The following is an 18,329-nucleotide window of genomic DNA, read 5'->3' as shown; positions in this document are numbered from 1 at the left end:
TGGGACGGAGGGAGTATTATAATTAGTTAAAGGTTAGAAAATTTTTTTAGGTACAAAACAAGATTGACTAGAGAACATAAGTCATTTGACATAATTAAATGAAAATTGCACAATAATTAGGATAGCATTATGTTTAGTTGAATTCAAGTTATGTTGTCTACATTGTACTATAAAATTTATTTTTTAAATAGTTGTTTTAAAGGATTAATCTATGGTATTTTATTGTACATGAATAATTCTTATAGAGAATAAAGTGTTATTAAATATATATTCTATCAAATTAACTATTAAATAAAATCTTTACTTTTATTTAAAATAGCAAATCAAAATAAATTTTAATTCAAATTTTTATTATTTTTAAATTTCAAACCAACTTTCAAACATTATCTCAAACAAATATTCCATATTTTTAATTATATATATATTGTTGTGAAATTTAGGTAAGAAACTAGATAAAAACGCAAAGATTTGTTAATCCATTCAATCTGAACTATTTATGTTTAGACGGTCAAATAAGATATTTTCACTAGTATTTTTTAGATACTACTATAAATATAATACATAAAGTATATATATATAAAAGTATAAGTCAAATCCTAATACGTGGTCTAATAAATTGTACGGACAACCTTTGATCCCAGCGAATTCACCACTGAATTCGATCGGCACTGGAAGAGCAGAATATACCGTGCATCCTATAAAACCAGCATTATTTGTCTTTTACGTCATTGTACTTAACATTCAAAATATTTTTATATTTATATAATTTACTTCACAAATGTAATTGTATTTGTATTATAAGAGACTAATTGAAGTATTTCTGTCATTTTTTTTTATTTGTACTACGTATTGATATAATAATTAATGTTCAAAAAATCAATAGGCAAAAAACCCCATGGTACTCTTTTTATTAGACAGGGTAGTATTTGTGTTTTGGTCTATATTTTTAATATTTTGAGATGTTTTTTATTTTAAGTTTCGAAAATATTTTTTTTTTCATCGGCCAAATTTATTCTTACTTTCTTTTTATTCAATTAACTAATTTAACTCATTACTAATTTTGACGTTCATCATTTAATTATTATCCTCCATTTATTTACAATAAATATCAATACTTTTATTACATTATTTTATCATTTACTTTAATTTTTAATTAAAATTTTTAAAATATCATATACTATTTTTTTTTAACTCATGCAATTTCAATAATATATATAATTTTATATTGTAAAATATTATATTAATAACATTAAGAAATTATCATAAAATGCATGTTTCGGACACTTCTTTGTGATGTTTTCAAATTTCCCAAATATTTATGTGTTTCTTCATAGTTTTATTTTGAAAATTAGTTTTGACTCCATATTTATTTATTTTTTCTTTAGTTTTGATGCTATTTATTAATAGTAAGTTCATATCAAATACATATTTTTTCTTATAAGATATAATATTAATATTAACTTTTTATTCTTTTGAAATGTCATATAAATATTTATTTTGATGATTTTGAAAAAAAAAATAAATTAAAAATTAATGAATAGTGAAAGATTAGTTCTCAATTAACAGGCTATATTTTATGTAAAAGAGCCTCCATCCAAAGAAAAATAGGGTATAAAATTTTGGGTTGCTGTGTTTGGCAGCAGGCTTTACTCGAATTTCTCATATTTATTAATTTTTTTAAAAATATATATATATATATATTAAATTACATAATTAATTTTGATGTTATATTCTATTATAAATTAATTTCACATAAAGAAAATATCAATATTTATTTATATTTTACTAATAATTATTTAAATTTGAAAGAATATATGTTTTCAAATTCACACAAATTACAATCAAGCAACCCAGAGACCAAACAATCTTATTCAAATGTTCATATGATGAATTATTCTATTTTTGGGTTAAAAAATTGTCTTATCAATAACTCATTCCGGCTTTTATAGCTGACTATAAATATAAGAATTTATGTAAAGTATAATTAATAAATAATTAAAAATAACTGTAGATTATGCGTTGATTCGACCAAGTTAATATAGTAATAATTTGACTGAATTAACATATATCATCTATTGTTTATACATATGTGAGCATATATTGTATCATAATACTATATATATCGAATTATAATATAATATAGTATTATAAATATGTATAAATATATGTTGATTTAACCAGATCAGCAGCTGATTTATGCATGTTAAAAAATACATTAATAAAAATAATTATTTATAATAATATAAATAATTATAAATTAATATTAAAATAATTAATTAATTTAATTAATTTTAAAAAATTATTAATTATAAAATTAAAAATATAATTAAAATGTATACTTATTTTTTATCTTCTAAAAATAAATAAATAATAAAGTGAGATGAACAAAAATAATAATAATAATAGACAAATGAAATGGGACGGAATAAGTATTTTTATTATTTTCTAAAGCACTTTTTCCGATTAACTCAAGCGTATTATATTATTTCAATTTTTCACTATAAAAATATTTTTTAAAATAATTAAAATTACAGAAGAAACATTTTCCTTTTAAATTTTAAAAATTTTAAACTTTATATCCAAGGGTGTATTTTTTTATTTAAAATGTTTGATTTCTATTGTTTTTAATAAAAGATTATCAAATATAAATTATTTTTATATAAAAAAATTTACATGGTTAAACAAAAAATTAAATAAGAGCCCAAAATGATATCAATTTAATGGAGTAATATATAGTTACACTAAAAATACGAAAATATGGAAACTGTCGGCAAACTTTTTGATAGTTCAATTAAAAAAAAAAAAACATTAAAAACATATGGATAGAATTTAAATAACTAGATAATATTTTTTTATAATAATATATTATTTATATAACATAATACAATTTTAAAGTGTATGTTATTAATACATCTCACGCGTTTAAATCAATAATAATATGTATTGTATAAGCTATTATTATAATAATATTCATCTATTATATTTGTATTATATTAATATAAATTATATTATTATGTAATATTGTATATGTTATTTGTATGTATTTTTAAGTATATACATCGCTGAATTTGCTGAATCGACATCCTTTGAAAAAACAAAATATTATTGATGCAACATATGTAATATTGATTGATATGTTCTATAATGGACTAAATAACGAAAAGAGTGTCGATCGAGCTGACAAGAGATCAATCGATCTGCTGCGCGAGTGCCGGCCGGGGCCAACACCAACACCAGCACCAGCACCAGCACCAGCACCGTTGTCCCACCCTAATTATACACATTCATCTCCACCATTAAAATCGTCTTGTCGTTGTCCTAGCTACGGACATACATATATATATATATATAATCAATTATTTCATTGCACAATATTACACTATTCAATTTTAGGAAATAATTTCAAAACATAATAATAATAATAATAATAGAGGAAAAAATTATTTTTGTCTCAATATAACTAAGATTTATCAATTTTGGTCTCAATATAAAAATCTTATCAATTTTGGTCTCAGTATAACCAAAACTCATTATTATTTGTCCCAATATAACCAAAACTCATCATTTTTTGTCTCAATATAAATTTTTTATCAATTTTAGTTCCAATATAACCAAAACTTATCATTTTTTGTCATAATATAATCAAACATTATCTTTTTTGGTCTCACACTGTCAACAAAGTGACGGAAAATGCTGACGTGAAAAGAAATCAGACTTTATATTTATATTTGAAGAAATTGCACAATCTTGCATCATTTTTCGTCGGTTTATTGACGGTAGGACCAAAAAAGATAAAGTTTTATTATATTGGGATAAAAAAAAAAAGATAAGCTTTGATTATATTGGGACAAAAATGATGAATTTTGGTTAGATTGAGACTAAAATTGATAAAAAATTTATATTTGGACAAAAAATGATGAATTTTAGTTATATTGGGACCAAACTTGATAAATTTTGATTATATTAAGACCAAAAATAATTTTTTCTCTAATAATAAATAACTCAAAAATAAAAAATAATTCAGATTTGGGACCGACTCCATCATACTATTAACCTACACGCAAATAACCAAGAAGAGGGTTTTATTTTTATTTATTTATTATTATTATTATTATTATTATTATTATTTATTTTTGGTACTGTAAAATTAAAGAACCATGTGAGGTGATATTGTCGATTTTTAGGTGGTCAGATCAATAATATATATAGTTGCCAGGTCAGCTGTTTTATTTAATTAAATTCTGTCACAAAATAATCACATAGAAAATTAATTCCATGCCATTGTGAGGTCGTTTTAGTGGGCAACAAATTTGGTACATAAAACCCAGAGTGTTGATCAGTTAATTGTCTAAATTTATGATTTAATGAAGTTATCCGACATTATTAATGTTGCTAAAAGAATATTTGGATGACATTTTTATTTAAATGCGTGAAACACTATTTAAATTTAAAATAAGAAAATTTGAATTAATCCGTACTCATAAAAATGTTACATATTTTTCACATGGGTTTACCCTTATATATTGTGTTGTTCGAGGGAATTTGGAGATTTTTTCATTAATTTTTTTTAAAAAAATATTAAATAATTTCATAATATTATATCAATATTTATTTATATTTTTTAAATAATTATTTTGATTTATAATTTCATTGTTCAAAACTCAAATAAAAAATCTAAAACACCAAGACAAATCAACACGCTATTTATTCTTGAAATATATATCAATTGGATAATGTAAAATAAAAATAAAAGCAAACAGGGGGAAATTTGAATAGTTTGGCAAATGTTTATTTGTGAGTTTTAGACTCAATTTTTATTATTTATAAAAAAAAAAGAATTAAAATATTAAATTAAATATATACTTATTATTTTTTATATTATATTAAAAAAAATAATTTTATATTAAAAAATCAAATCAATAACTATTTATATTAAATTAAATCATTATTATAGGTTTCAATATAGATTAATTATTTAAGGAAATTTTAGTGTCTGGTATGGAATTTAATGCTACGACAATAAAATTTATATACCTATTCATAAACAATTTCTTCCACATTAATTTATTTCTATTTAAATGAAAGTATAGAGTACGAGAAATCGAGTCTTCATTGCGGTTTTGCTATTTAAATATAAGTTTACACTTACATAAAAAAGGAGACTACGAATCTTACTTTTTAAAAATAATTTAGGGGGAAATTCATTTCCTAAATAATTTTAAATTTTAGTTATTATTGTTATTGTTCGATGGAATTCCTTGTCCTAGTCGTTGTCAAGTTGGACTAGTTAGAAGACTATTTTCACTACGCATTGATGGTATATATCTTGGTATAAGTATATATGCATATATCTCATATATCATATAGTATATTCAAATTTATTGCGTGCAAGGACAACTAATCTGGGCTTAGGCGTCAGAAATATTAACTTCCGAGACACGTTACATGTGGTATTAGAACGGCATTGACTATAGTGATAATAAAAGCAAACAGTTCAAATTGTGCTCCGTGAGAGAACATAGTTGGAGACACGTCACGGGTGAGCATATCCATATGAAAGATGGACATTCCAGAGGGAGTGCTCATTGAGGGAGATGTAACTCGATTGTGTCGTTGTGCTAGATTGAAAGAGCTTTGTTCATGCAAAAAGAAACAAGTTAAGGGCGATTTTTGGACAAAAAGTACAAGCCGCAACAAGTGGTGTTTCGAAAGGTGTGAGGAGATGAACAATGGACTACATGTGGGTTGGCTATGGGGAGTTTCACTAACGTTAGGTGAGCACAAAGGGTATACAAGAAGTGTCAACAGTCTGACACCTAAAGGCATGTTAAGGATGCAAAAAGCAACGTCAGTCAGTCCATTCATGTAGCGTTGCACGATGACGTTTGTGACTTGAGGTGGGGAGTGTTATTACATGTTGACAATTTTGTCTCAGGTTCTCGGCCATAGTCAGTTCCATATGTGCGAGCTTCTTGTCCCTATAAGGTGAATCGATAACCTGTATCTTGATGTAGATACATGTTCTGTATATATCTCCTATATCACATGACATATTCAGACTTATTGCGCATAAGGGACGATTGGTCTAGGCCTCAAAACAGATGGAGCCTAGACGCCGAACGTGTCACTTTCCGGGCATGTTACACATGGTCTTGGTTTAGGCCATCATCCTATGGATCTTTTAAACTTCTGATTCTTTAAAGCTTTCAACTACTAGACCATATTTCAAGTGCATTAAATAAGACCCTTTCCATTGTTGTTTTAACGTCTTCATCTTCTTTAATATTTTGTATTGGTTGTGCCCAACAAATGCTCTATTTGGATCTTTCGAATTATAGGTGGTCAAGTTGGGTAGCTTATGGATCTTTCCATTTTCGCATTTATGTTAGGCACATAGATAAACTATGTTGAAGCTTTGGCCCATCGCAAATTTGGATCTTTAGATCTAAAAGTCTTGACACACATCTCTTCTTAATTTTTAGGACATTGGTCGACATTCAGGTCAGGTTCATGTTAGATTATATTTAATCAATAAGTCTCTATTATTCGTTTTGGGTAAACCTCAAGTCACACTAGAAAAATGATAGGTGATACCGTTGAAATCAAATTTTGCGAAGTCCTAAGTTCTCTACACTCTTTGATCGTGATCGTCGCTAACTCAAGAATGAAAGTCGGCTTGGAGTTCCAACAAGTACTCTAAAAGGCTTTGTTGATGGTCGACGTTTGAAGTCCTTAACATCATAAAGCTTCAAATCCTTGTAGATCAAGCGGTGAGACATCCCTCGCTTGAGGGTTGGATCCCAAATTCGATCCTGGGTGAGTGCATATGTGCATGTGTTGGGTGAAATTCCCGTCGGGATGTGAGTGCGTGCGTGGGTGGGGTGTTTAAAAAAAACAAAAAAACAAAAAACAAACTATCAGATATAATGTGCATGAGACCCTTGAACAGGAGGCCATTTGATGATTGCGGTCATTAACGTCGAAAGGTTTTGAACAACCAAAAATAATGAGTGTGCGGCCCTAAATCATAGGGCCGGTGGATCTAACGGTCCTTAATTTCGAATGGCCTAAAACTGTCGAAAATATTGAATACATTCTTGATATCATGGTCACGAGTCTGATCTAATGCTAGCACCATACCATTTTTTCACTGGACAACAATTATGTCATATACATATATATATATATATATGTATGTATGGGGTGTATGAAAGGTTGAAAAAATGGAAACATTGTAGGGTGGAGGTGAGTGGACGAAATTAAAAGAGATGAATTATAGAGGGAGGGAGGGGTCAAAGTGGGAGAAAAGTAGGTACTGTTAGAGAGAGACTAGAGAGAGAAAGAAAGACCCAACACCCAAATCAAATCAAAATCAAATCAAATAAGATCAGCTACTCTGATGAAATAAGGCATTTTCATTTCATTTCAATTCACAATTCACAATTCCTAATTCATCATTCATATTCATTCATCCATCCTCATCACTCCTCACTCTCTCCTCTCCTGTAAATATGAATAATAATAATAATAATAATAATATGGCATAGCCACACCCTCAGCCACAAACAAAACGACATTACTGCGATCACAAGAACCTCTTTTCTTCCTTCCATCATCACTGCTACACTCACAGATCACTCTCTCTCTCTCTCTCTCTCTCTCTCTCTCTAGCTCCCTCTCTCTCTGCTCTCTTCACAAGAAGATCTCAACTATCATTTCTGGTGGGTTTATTTTAAGTTCATCATCATTCTCTTCCTTCCATTTCTTCTCAAAACAAATTAATTCTTGCTATTACATACATAAAAGTGTAGGGAACTGATCCTTGGCTACACAAAGTTGAGGGAAAGAAGAAGACCTGCTTCTATTCCTGTCTGCCTGTGCCTGTCTATATATACACATGATCTGCTCCTGATGGTTGCTTATTATTTTTTTAATTACACTTTTTTCTTTTCTTTTTTTTTTCAGTATTCTAAATTTTTTTATTTTTTTTAATCATGCTAGTGGTTTCTGTGTTGTTCTTTTGGATCCCAACAAACAAATTAAAGGCAGTAGCAGTAGTACTGCTAATGGCAGGAGAAACGAGTCCATCAACACCAACCACCACATTTTTAGTTTCATAATGCCAATGGTAAGGTGGGCTTTTCCTTTCTTTCGAATATTTCATATATACTTATGGAATTCTCATGATTTATTTGATTTCTCTAACCTAATTGTTTTAAAAAAAAAAAAGAGGGAGCACATTTCGCTTTCGAATCATCCTAAAGGAAAGGATTTCGATGGATTCCAAATATTTGTTATTTATATGAGTTTGGATATTCTTTTGCTTGTTTCTTACCATAAATTTAATGCTGCTGATCGATCTAATTTCCTTAACTGAACAGTTTGAGTTGCCCATTGGAATTCCCTAATTACATAATCGATCTTTTTGTGGTCATGATCCATTAGCAGGAGAAAATGTCGTCTGAGAATAATAATATTAATAACAATATCATGAGGATGGAAGAACCAGAAAGTGATGGTGAATTATTGTTAATGGCTACTGCCAATGAAGAATCGATTATGAGCACCAGCAATTTTAGTACGTCTATTTCAGATCAAGCAGATAAAGAAAAAGAACAGGGTTGTAAAGGGGAAGATTCCTCTCTGGTTAATCCATCCTCCATTGATGATGATGAAGGAAGAAGAAGATCCTCAGCAGCTACTTCAAAAGATCATACCGGGAAGAAGAAGGCTAAGGTAGTTCGGAAATTGTCGATTACTCGAACCTCACTCTATCGTGTTATGTTTGAATCGTCGTGCACAGGTCGATTGGACGCCGGAGCTACACCGGAAATTCGTCGAAGCAGTCGAGCATATCGGATTGGATAAAGCCGTGCCGTCGAAGATCTTGGAACTTATGGGAACCGATTGTCTCACTCGCCATAATGTTGCGAGCCATCTTCAAGTAATCACATTATAATCTTTTCATCACCGCGCAGCGATGAAAGCTCGCGTTGATTATTTGTGTCGCTGTTTTTTGCGCAGAAATATCGAACGCATCACAAGAATTTGCTAGCTCAAGAAGCTGAGGTCGCGAGCCTGAGGCAGAGACGGCGAGTTTATGGAACTTCAGCTAGCGCGGCGCCTAACGGAAATTCGAATTCTTGGGGTGTTCCGACAACCGGATTCCCTCCCGTCAAACCGACGCCGCATTTTCCGGCACTCCCTGTTTGGGGTTATCCGTCTTCCGGCCAATCGTGGAGGTACATGTGGCCGGATCATCGAGCTTATCCGACGCAACCTCCGGTTTGGGCGCCGGCGCCGGGTTCTTGGTATTGCCACCACCAAAATGTGAGTATTTCAAATTTTTTTTGAAAATCGAAAATGTGCGCATCGTTATAACCAGCTCGCGCATAATGCAGGTGATCGCATCAGGGATGCCGTGTTTCCCGCAATGCGCGTCGCCGGTAATTAATGTTAAAAGATCATGTCACCTAAAAGTTTAAGTTTACAGAAAAATATATCATTAATTACATTTGAATATTAATTATTATACAAAAACAAAATACAAATTAAGAAAAAAATACAAAAATATTTCATTAGTGTCTTATTATCATAACATAAAGATATTTTTAATGTTAAGCACAATGACGCAAAAAGTAAATGTGATACCATGTTAAATCACCGATAATTATTCAATAATTATCGAATTTGATCGATTTACATGAATTGATAATCGCAGATGTTCGCCAATCCGGCCGTTTTGGGACTACAATCTACGTCGACGGCATACAGTGTGCACGCCGGAATTGGTGTACCGGCGGGAAAGACACTTCCCCGGCCGCCACTCGATTCAATTCCGGTGAGATTTTCTTAGCTCCTCCTCGGCTGGGTGTCTTGGAATGTTCGATCCATGTCAATGTTTCTGAAATGATGAATGTTTTAGCAGTCGAACGAGAGCTTAGATGCGGCCATAGGAGAAGTTTTATCGAAGCCGTGGTTGCCGCTGCCCCTCGGGCTGAAGCCTCCGTCCGTCGACGGTATCTTCACGGAGCTGCAGCGTCAAGGTATATCTAAAATACCTCCCAACTGTGCTCTGTAATATATATATATATATATATACACATTCTTATTTTCCCAGAATTCTTCAGTTTATTGAAATTTTTTGTTAATCTGCAGTCAATTGTGTGTGTGAGTGATTATGCTTGTATATATAAATATGGCTCTTGCACTGAGGAAGTTTATTTATCACATTAACAACAAATTAAATAGAAATAAACAGTACAAGATATGTTCATATAAATACAGGATATGACTTAATAATGGCAAATTATGTATTTATTTATTTATTTTATTTTACTTTTTTGTGTGATGATTTGTTTTTTAAATCTATATTGTATTTAAATTTTGAAAATATCCAAATTCCAAATACAAAAAAGAATATCAAAAAAGATTTTCGGTCCTTTGGCACATATTTTCCAACATTACATATAAAGTCAATCTTTATCTAGGAAGTTTTTTTATTATGAATATTTATTTATATTATATATCAAAGCACTTAATTCAAATTTTTATTATTTTTAAATTTAAAATTCAAAAGTTAAATAAGTAACAGATATATTCTTTGATTTGTATTTAATTTTATATTTTAATTTAAATAATAATTTAATATGATTAAAAAATATTATATTTTACCCGTACTTTTTACTCACTGTAAATATAATATTAATATTCCTTAAATTCCGTATCAAACACAATTTAAACTATAGTATTTTTTTTCTAAATCTTTTATAATAAAAGTATAAACATAATAATTATGACCATCTTTTCAATCCTCTATTATCTGCAACTAAATTGAACACTCTAAATTTTTAAAAGCAATTTTCTATCCATTTATATATAATTTATAATTTACTTGTTTCATTAATTTATTCTGTAGATCTGAAGATATAGATTAATTACGTGAGACAATAATTTTATGTCTATAGGGAAAAAATTGTGGTGCTAAATAATACTATAATTCAACAAATTTCATAAGTCAATTTTTTGATATAATTGAGCTTAATTTTAGGACGTTTTGTAATAGAAATATACGAAAAAAAAATCTAAAGTTTTATTAACGAAATCGAGTTAAAACATAAAATATTAGACTAATTTTAGTTAGGCTCAGCCCCAATCAACTCGGAAAAAGTAAAAATCGACACACGCTAGCGACTTACACAAATACATCGGCCCGAAACCCACAATAAAAAGACAAAAAGAAACCCCCACAAAACATAGCGAGACATACAACAACACCTCAAGGCTACCAAGTTAAACGAGCTCCTTGCGGTTACAAACAACAAAACAGAGAGCAAATGTGCCAAGGAAGCTCCACACAAAAGTAGGAAGAAGGCACCGCCGTAAAAACGCCGAAAAGTCACTGAAAATTTGTGTAAGAGTGAGAGAATGAGAAGGTTAGAGAGGAAAGCAAGTTTGAGAGAGAGAGAGAGGAAGTGTGAGAGTAATGACTGCGCCCTCTCTCTCGTATATATACTTAGGTCAACTAGCAACGAATGGCCAAGATCCAATCGCCAAATCAGACGATCACGCTTCATCTAAGAAAGACGCGGAGACGGATCAGGGTCACATGAGGACGCGGAGCTCCAGCGAGTAAAGGTTGTGGGTTCGGATCATGGTTTATGGGTCGTAGGCTCGGATCATAGTTCGCGGGCTTGTGATGTGGGTCAAGGCCAATATGATATTTGGACTGCATAGTGTGTATTGTGTATCATTGGGGTGGATCCCAAAGGACTATAAAATCCAACATGTTTTAATGTATAAATATTTTAAGAAATTATACTATGATACAATATGCTCAATATAAACGTTATTCTGTTAAATAAAAATAATAATAACAGTAAAATATAAAGTAATAATTTTTAAAAAAATTAATAAATTAATTAATTATGGATATGGCATTCAGCACACTATTTTTTTTATTATTTGTTTTATTGTAAATTTAAAAATAGAGCTAGAATTTTGAATAATAAAAATTAATAAATATTCAATATGATATAAATAAGTGTTTATGTGATATCTAAAATTTTTAATTACTTTCTAATATAATATATAAGATATTTGATTTGATATTTTACTATTGAAAATTAGTTAATAATGAGATTTAATTTAGAATTTGATTTTTATATTTCATTAAAAAAATTTATTTATCACTATTATTAAGAGTGAAAATATCAATTTGCTCAAATAATGCAGGTACCGTATGAAAAAAATACTAAAGTGTCAAAATTATTGTATATCGTAAATTTTTATATGGTATGATATCGTACCGAACATTTTCAGTACAACAATTGCATATACTTTTAGCATTGTTGGTATAATATAAACCGAAATTATCAATACAGTTGATATTTTAGTATTTGATATATTGGTTTATATCAACAATTTAGTATATTGATACTAAAATAATTAATTTTCTAATATATTCTTAAAATTTTAAAATTATTTTTAATTTTTATATTTCAACTTAAAATATTATATTTTGATACCATACATGTAATTCCATTAGAAATGACTCGATATTGTATTAAGATAATACCGAACTATATTATATACCACACCAAATTTTTTGGTATATTTAAAAAAAAAAACAATCGATACCATAAAAAAAAAGTTTGGTATACTGAAATTTGGCATTTTCGGTATTTTTTTTAGTGCAGTATGTGTTATTTTTGTAGTTCAATATTTTTTGATCTATAAATTCGGTATACCAAATTATTGGTACAATAACTCATTATGATAAAATAGCATACTAAAAATTTTGGTACTATATATAAAATATGTGTTACTAATTTTGGTATGTAGTATCGAACTATCCCTACCAACAATCAAATTCGAAAAATTTGATGTTTTATTTATATTAAAATTTTTAGTATTACTACTATTATTTTTGTAGTTAAATTATTACAATTAATTTTATTTTTTTTTATCTAATTCTATAATTTACAAACAATAATAATATTTTTTTAAAATAAAATAATTTCAATAAATAAAATTTTAAATTTAAATAAAATAAAATAAAATAAAAAATATTTCAACTTTTATTTCAATATTTCATCAAATAAAAATAGTTAAAATAACATTTTATTATATATATATATATTACATTAACTAATTCACACTAATTAATTATATAAATCAAATTTTCTTAAATTCTGCGGAGAGGAGAAGAAGCTACTAATTTCACCTGCCAGAGAGGGAGTATAAAATAGCAGATAATTTACATTAATATAATATAATTGTTTCGTATAATCGGCAAGACATGCCACACAACACTATCATTGATTTCACTACATCAAATATAATTTCAAAGCACATAGCACACGTATGCTTCGAAACTATGTGTGGTGTCTGTTTTTAATTCAAGTGTCGTTTTGACCTACTAGGGACCTAACCCCCCATTTATAATAATATACAAAAGATATTGGCTTTGTTTTTTATTTCAATTTTTTAGCATATAGTCTCATTGTTCCTAATAAACACATAATCGAATAATAACTTCATATCCAACTGTTATTATTTTCACCTAAAAGGCACAAAACAAAAACAATGAACACACCTTCCAAGTTTATGGTGCAAGTTTCATTCTACATTCTAAAAACATAAGATGGGCATAAAGAGTTGCTACGACATGTTCCATTTCTCATTGTATCTTCAACAACGCACTCTCTATACAAGCAATACAGATACAGTTTCTTGCACTAAGCAAAATCCTTAACCATAACCACCATCAACATCAACATCAACATCAAAGATCAAACCCCTCTTCCAATCCAGCATCAATTTCAATCATATTGCAAAAACATCAAATTAAGGTTCAGAGTGTAGCAAAACTAGGTGGATTTTCTGTAAGAGCTTGCTTCTCTTATCCATCCATCATCCAACTTGCTTAGTGAAAAATTACCATCAGCTTGAGGAAACTACCCTACACTACAATAAACTATTCCAATTGATCATAAAGAAAGAATGCACATTTGTACAAGGCAATGAATTGATCAAGTTATTGTTATACCATCAAATAATTTTCACTAAAGACTCCATATAGGTGAAGGTGCATTCAGAATCACAAGAATTCAATCTTTTTAACAAGCCAAGTAAATCCCCAGATGATCAGAGATAAGAATTTCATCAGATGCAGAAACGATGAACACATATTTCTCATAGATTGTAGGAATCGCAGAGACGCCCAATTTATATAGCCCTTGTGTAATTCAAATCAAAGCAGAAACAGAAACGCAGTGCGCATAAAAGCAAATCAAAATTACTCTCATTGAGGAGTGGATAATTTACCCTAACCTAATCGAGCTCCTTCTGAACTTTAATTCCCATGGAATTGGCAGTCCCAATGATGGACTTCGAAATGGACTCGAGCGACATGTACTGGCAGTAAGGATCGGCCTGCTTGATCTTGGCTATCTCGTACACGTGCTTCAGAGTGATTGTAGAGGCGGCTACGTGACCGGGGCGGCTACTGCCGGACTCGATCCCCGCCGCCTTCTTCAAGTACCACGTAACAGAGGGAGACTTCACAATGAACTCGAAGGTATTGTCCGTAAAGGCGGTTATGGTGACGGCCATAGGAGTCTCAGGTTTGTATTTCTGGGTTCGGGCGTTGAAGTCCTTGCAGAACGCCATCAGATTCAGCCTGTACTGACCCAAGGCAGGACCTACCGGCGGCGCGGGCTTCGCCCCTCCCGCCGGCACCGTCAGGCGGATTGTCGCCGCCACCGGGCGCCTCGTGAGAATCTCTTTCAACGTTGCCATCTTCGCGACGGAGGCTGCAAAATGCGGCGCCCCATTTAAGATAGTTTTGAGCCTAATAGTTGGACCATCAGGCCCAATTCACGTCACAGGGGCCCAAATGTTTAATTAATCCATCAGGTAAAAGTTAATGAAGAGTAGTAAAAGTTAAGGTATAATTTGATGATAAAGTTTATATCTTATATGCATAGGGTTGTGCGTTCAATTCCTAATTAGACTATTAGAATACAACTTTTATTAAATTAATCTAAAAAAAAAAGGAAAAAATAATTTAAAATTAAAAAATTAGATCCACCCGACATGACCCAATTTCAAATGGAATTGAGCTTGGGCCTAACTGTTCAGGCCCATTTAAAAACCGTGTTGGGCCGACCCTCTCTCATGAGTCATGACACCTATTTATTTGTTTTTTTAATTAATGTTTTGTTTTACATGTAATTGCAATTTAATCTTAATTAAAATAATTACAAATCAAAACAGGCAAAATAATTGAATATTCTTCTGAGGGCAGAGAGGTCTATGGTTTATTAAAAATGATTTATCTGGTGGTATAGAAGTTGGACTTGTGAGGTATACAATATTTTTCTTATATTTTTTGAGAAGCAATAAACATCATTTTTCATACTTTTACATACTTCATATTTTTTTATATTTTTGCCCAAAGCAATAAACATTCATATTTTTTATATTAATATTTTTATATAAAAGTAATTGTTACATATAAGATTATATACGAAAATAATGTTAATATGATTTTTTAAAAATGATATATATATATATTTTATAAATTTTTAAAGAGGAAGATTGATCACCACATAAGAAGAACCTGCATGATCTTTAAAAAAAAAATACATTATTAATTAATAATGCTAAAAAATAATTTGAAAATACATGTAAACAAATGAGTTTTTATGAATACATGTATTTCTATAATCATATGAAAGCATTCAACAAATGACTAAAATATATTTTCTCCGTCCACCTCTAAGGATTATATTTACTTTTTTGCGTCATTGTACTAACTTTAAAGATATCTTTATATTTATATAATTTGTTTTTGTACAAATGTCATTTTCTTAGTACTATAAGACACTAATGAAAGTATTTTTGTAATTCTTTTTTTAATTTGTACTACATTTTTATATAATAATTAATATTTAAAGATCAACACGTATAAAGTAAATAGGACTCTCAGAGCGGGACGGAGATAATATATTTTTATGAGTCTTAATGAATACATTCCAGTCAACATATTAAATATAATCAACATTGCGCTCGTAACAAAGTAATATATAATATACTCCTTCTGTCCCATAACAAATTATTCATTTTTTTTATTTTGGTCCGTCCCATAACAAAGTATTCATTTCATTTTTAAGTAATTGTACTATCTACTTAACACTACAAATACCCTTATAACTTAGAATATATTACACAAATGTTATTATCTTTATATCACACAATACTAATAAGGTTATTTTAGTCATTTCTACTTTATTCCTACTATAATCAATATAATATTAATATACCTTAAACTACGTGCAAAAAATAAATAAATACTTCCTTATAGGACGAAAAAAATATTAAATATAATCAACATTGTACTCATAACACAGTATCTAGTACATTAGATATGAATTTACAATATGTATGTAAAATAGAATTAAAAATACATATTAATACAATATATACTAATATTTTATATATTATGTATTATTTGTAATACTTCCATATAATATTTATAATAGTTTCATGTGTTACTTAGACTATCAGTATGATGCTGATAAATTTCCAATAAGAACCCTAACTAATATGGAAGAAAATTAGGTGTAAATGCAATTACAAAATTATACTTCATTCGTCCCTTAACAATCTATCTATTTTTTCATTAAGTATCTATTTTTTTATAGTAATTCTATCATCCACCTAACATTACAAATCATTCCAATTTACAATATATTACACAAATGTCATTACTTTTATAACATACAATTCTAATAGGGTTAATTTAGTCTTTTTACTTTTATTTCTACTTTATTCCAATGTAATACTAATATTTCCAAAATTCCGTACAAAAAACAAATAAATATATAGATATGCGACGGAGGAAATATTTACATAATTGTTAGATGAACGTTATATTTAATCTAATGATCTAATGATTCCTAATAAATTCAACATCACATTGATATATTTACTGCATCAATATAAAAACAACATATTATTATTATATGTAAATATTTCAAAAACAAATATAGTATTAGCTTTAAACAATAAATATATATATAGTTCAAAATATGTCTTTCATGGTGGATGCACTTGAGATGAAGTAGGTCACAAGACTCTATTTAATTTAATTATTATTATTTTTTTCTTAAGTCTCTTCTTATTATTTCTATATATTGATTTATTTTTTAATATTATTTTTGTATTATTTATTTCTAAACTTAATCTTAATTATAATCAACTTTCAACCTCTTAATTTTTCTTTATTTTTATACTTAATTTAACATTCTATTTGTCTTCGAGGAAGTTGTCTTATTATTCGCCTCCGGCTCCTTCTCACATTTATTGTCTTTATCTTCTCCAACGTTGCATTTTTTTTCGCTTGCTTCATTGTCGTCTTCCAAATTCTTAAATAAGCTTCGTCGTCATCCCATGACAAATATCTTCGTAACATCACATTTTTTTCTACGGTTTTATTAGTTGTTCCTTTAATTAAGAAAAACGTTTGGATTCGTGCTACCATCATTCCCTTACATGGTCGTTAGAAATGGATTATTTAACGGTTGATCGACAAGAGTCAAATTATCTTACGTTCGTATAAAACATTATATCCCCTAAATCCTAAACCTATCTCACCTAAATAAATATATATATATATATATCAAATAAAAATTATGGGACAAATCCAAATGAATTGGAGAAGATGATGTTGATGATGATGCTTATTAAATGAAGATTGAAGTTCATATTTAATATAACTAATTAATTTTTATCAACATACATATAAGAGTATCATTGGCTAGCATAAAATAGCTTTCTAGCAACATTGAGAATCATTAAACATTTGTTATGATAATTTTGATGTGATTGAGATTTACTTAAAGACTAAAATAATTTATTTAATTTTCGAATTATAAATAATAAAAGTTATATAGGAAGTCTAATTAAAACATGATACACATAAATATTAAAACATAGTTGATTAATTAACTCCAAGTAGAAAAATCTATTGTAGCATACTTAGACAAATAAAATCACAACTTTTCTTATTTTGATGACATGGTCTTCTCTTATAGTAAGTAAATGTTAGCATAAAATTAAATCCAAAACCTTTTAATCATATTGGGAAAAAAAAAAAAAGGAAAGAAAAGAAAGAGAGAACATCAAGTTTACTTCCATTCAAATCCCCGACGTCTCCAGGTTACCTGTCATACATAGTTCGCCTAGTGTAATTTGTCTTATCAGACCTAGTTTGCAAGGTACTTTGACGAGGGTTTACCCAATGCACACTTTCGGATAGTGGC

The 18,329-nt window shown here is 29.0% G+C and overlaps 2 protein-coding genes across 7 annotated transcripts; one reads left to right on the top strand and one right to left on the bottom strand.

The window, feature by feature from the left end:
• The first annotated feature begins 7,426 nt into the window (after nucleotides 1-7,426).
• Nucleotides 7,427-10,157, top strand: LOC127247099 (transcription activator GLK1-like). Of its 6 annotated transcripts, none has more exons than XM_051268808.1 (9): nucleotides 7,427-7,721; nucleotides 7,812-7,914; nucleotides 8,002-8,128; nucleotides 8,446-8,736; nucleotides 8,804-8,944; nucleotides 9,025-9,330; nucleotides 9,402-9,446; nucleotides 9,722-9,841; nucleotides 9,926-10,157. In XM_051268808.1, the coding sequence occupies exons 3-9, from the start codon at nucleotides 8,120-8,122 to the stop codon at nucleotides 10,079-10,081; spliced, it is 1,068 nt and encodes a 355-aa protein (XP_051124765.1). In that variant the 5' UTR covers nucleotides 7,427-7,721; nucleotides 7,812-7,914; nucleotides 8,002-8,119; the 3' UTR covers nucleotides 10,082-10,157. The 6 variants fall into 6 exon arrangements, with proteins under 6 accessions (XP_051124765.1, XP_051124764.1, XP_051124769.1 ...); XM_051268807.1 differs by having other exon boundaries at nucleotides 7,807-7,914; XM_051268812.1 differs by having other exon boundaries at nucleotides 7,807-7,914; nucleotides 8,002-8,133.
• A 3,247-nt stretch (nucleotides 10,158-13,404) lies between these two features.
• On the bottom strand, nucleotides 13,405-14,817 carry LOC127247142 (uncharacterized). The gene has a single exon (XM_051268876.1). It carries the CDS (start codon nucleotides 14,800-14,802, stop codon nucleotides 14,335-14,337), a length of 468 nt encoding a protein of 155 aa, XP_051124833.1. The 5' UTR covers nucleotides 14,803-14,817; the 3' UTR covers nucleotides 13,405-14,334.
• Between the last annotated feature and the right edge of the window lie 3,512 nt (nucleotides 14,818-18,329).

The sequence above is a fragment of the Andrographis paniculata genome, unplaced genomic scaffold (assembly GCF_009805555.1).
Source record: "Andrographis paniculata isolate CXL003 unplaced genomic scaffold, ASM980555v1 Contig32END, whole genome shotgun sequence".
NCBI classification, from domain to species: domain Eukaryota; kingdom Viridiplantae; phylum Streptophyta; class Magnoliopsida; order Lamiales; family Acanthaceae; genus Andrographis; species Andrographis paniculata.
This window is presented reverse-complemented; position numbering and strand designations above follow the sequence as displayed.

What these genes read in the sequence shown, in the direction of transcription:
- LOC127247099 (XM_051268808.1), top strand. An exon ending in TCCCGCAATGCGCGTCGCCG is followed by an intron (nt 9,447 to 9,721) that starts GTAATTAATGTT and finishes TGATAATCGCAG; the next exon opens with ATGTTCGCCAATCCGGCCGT. An exon ending in CGCCACTCGATTCAATTCCG is followed by an intron (nt 9,842 to 9,925) that starts GTGAGATTTTCT and finishes TGAATGTTTTAG; the next exon opens with CAGTCGAACGAGAGCTTAGA.
- LOC127247142 (XM_051268876.1), bottom strand. Translation starts at nt 14,802, where the DNA reads ATGGCAACGTTGAAAGAGATTCTCACGAGGCGCCCGGTGGCGGCGACA.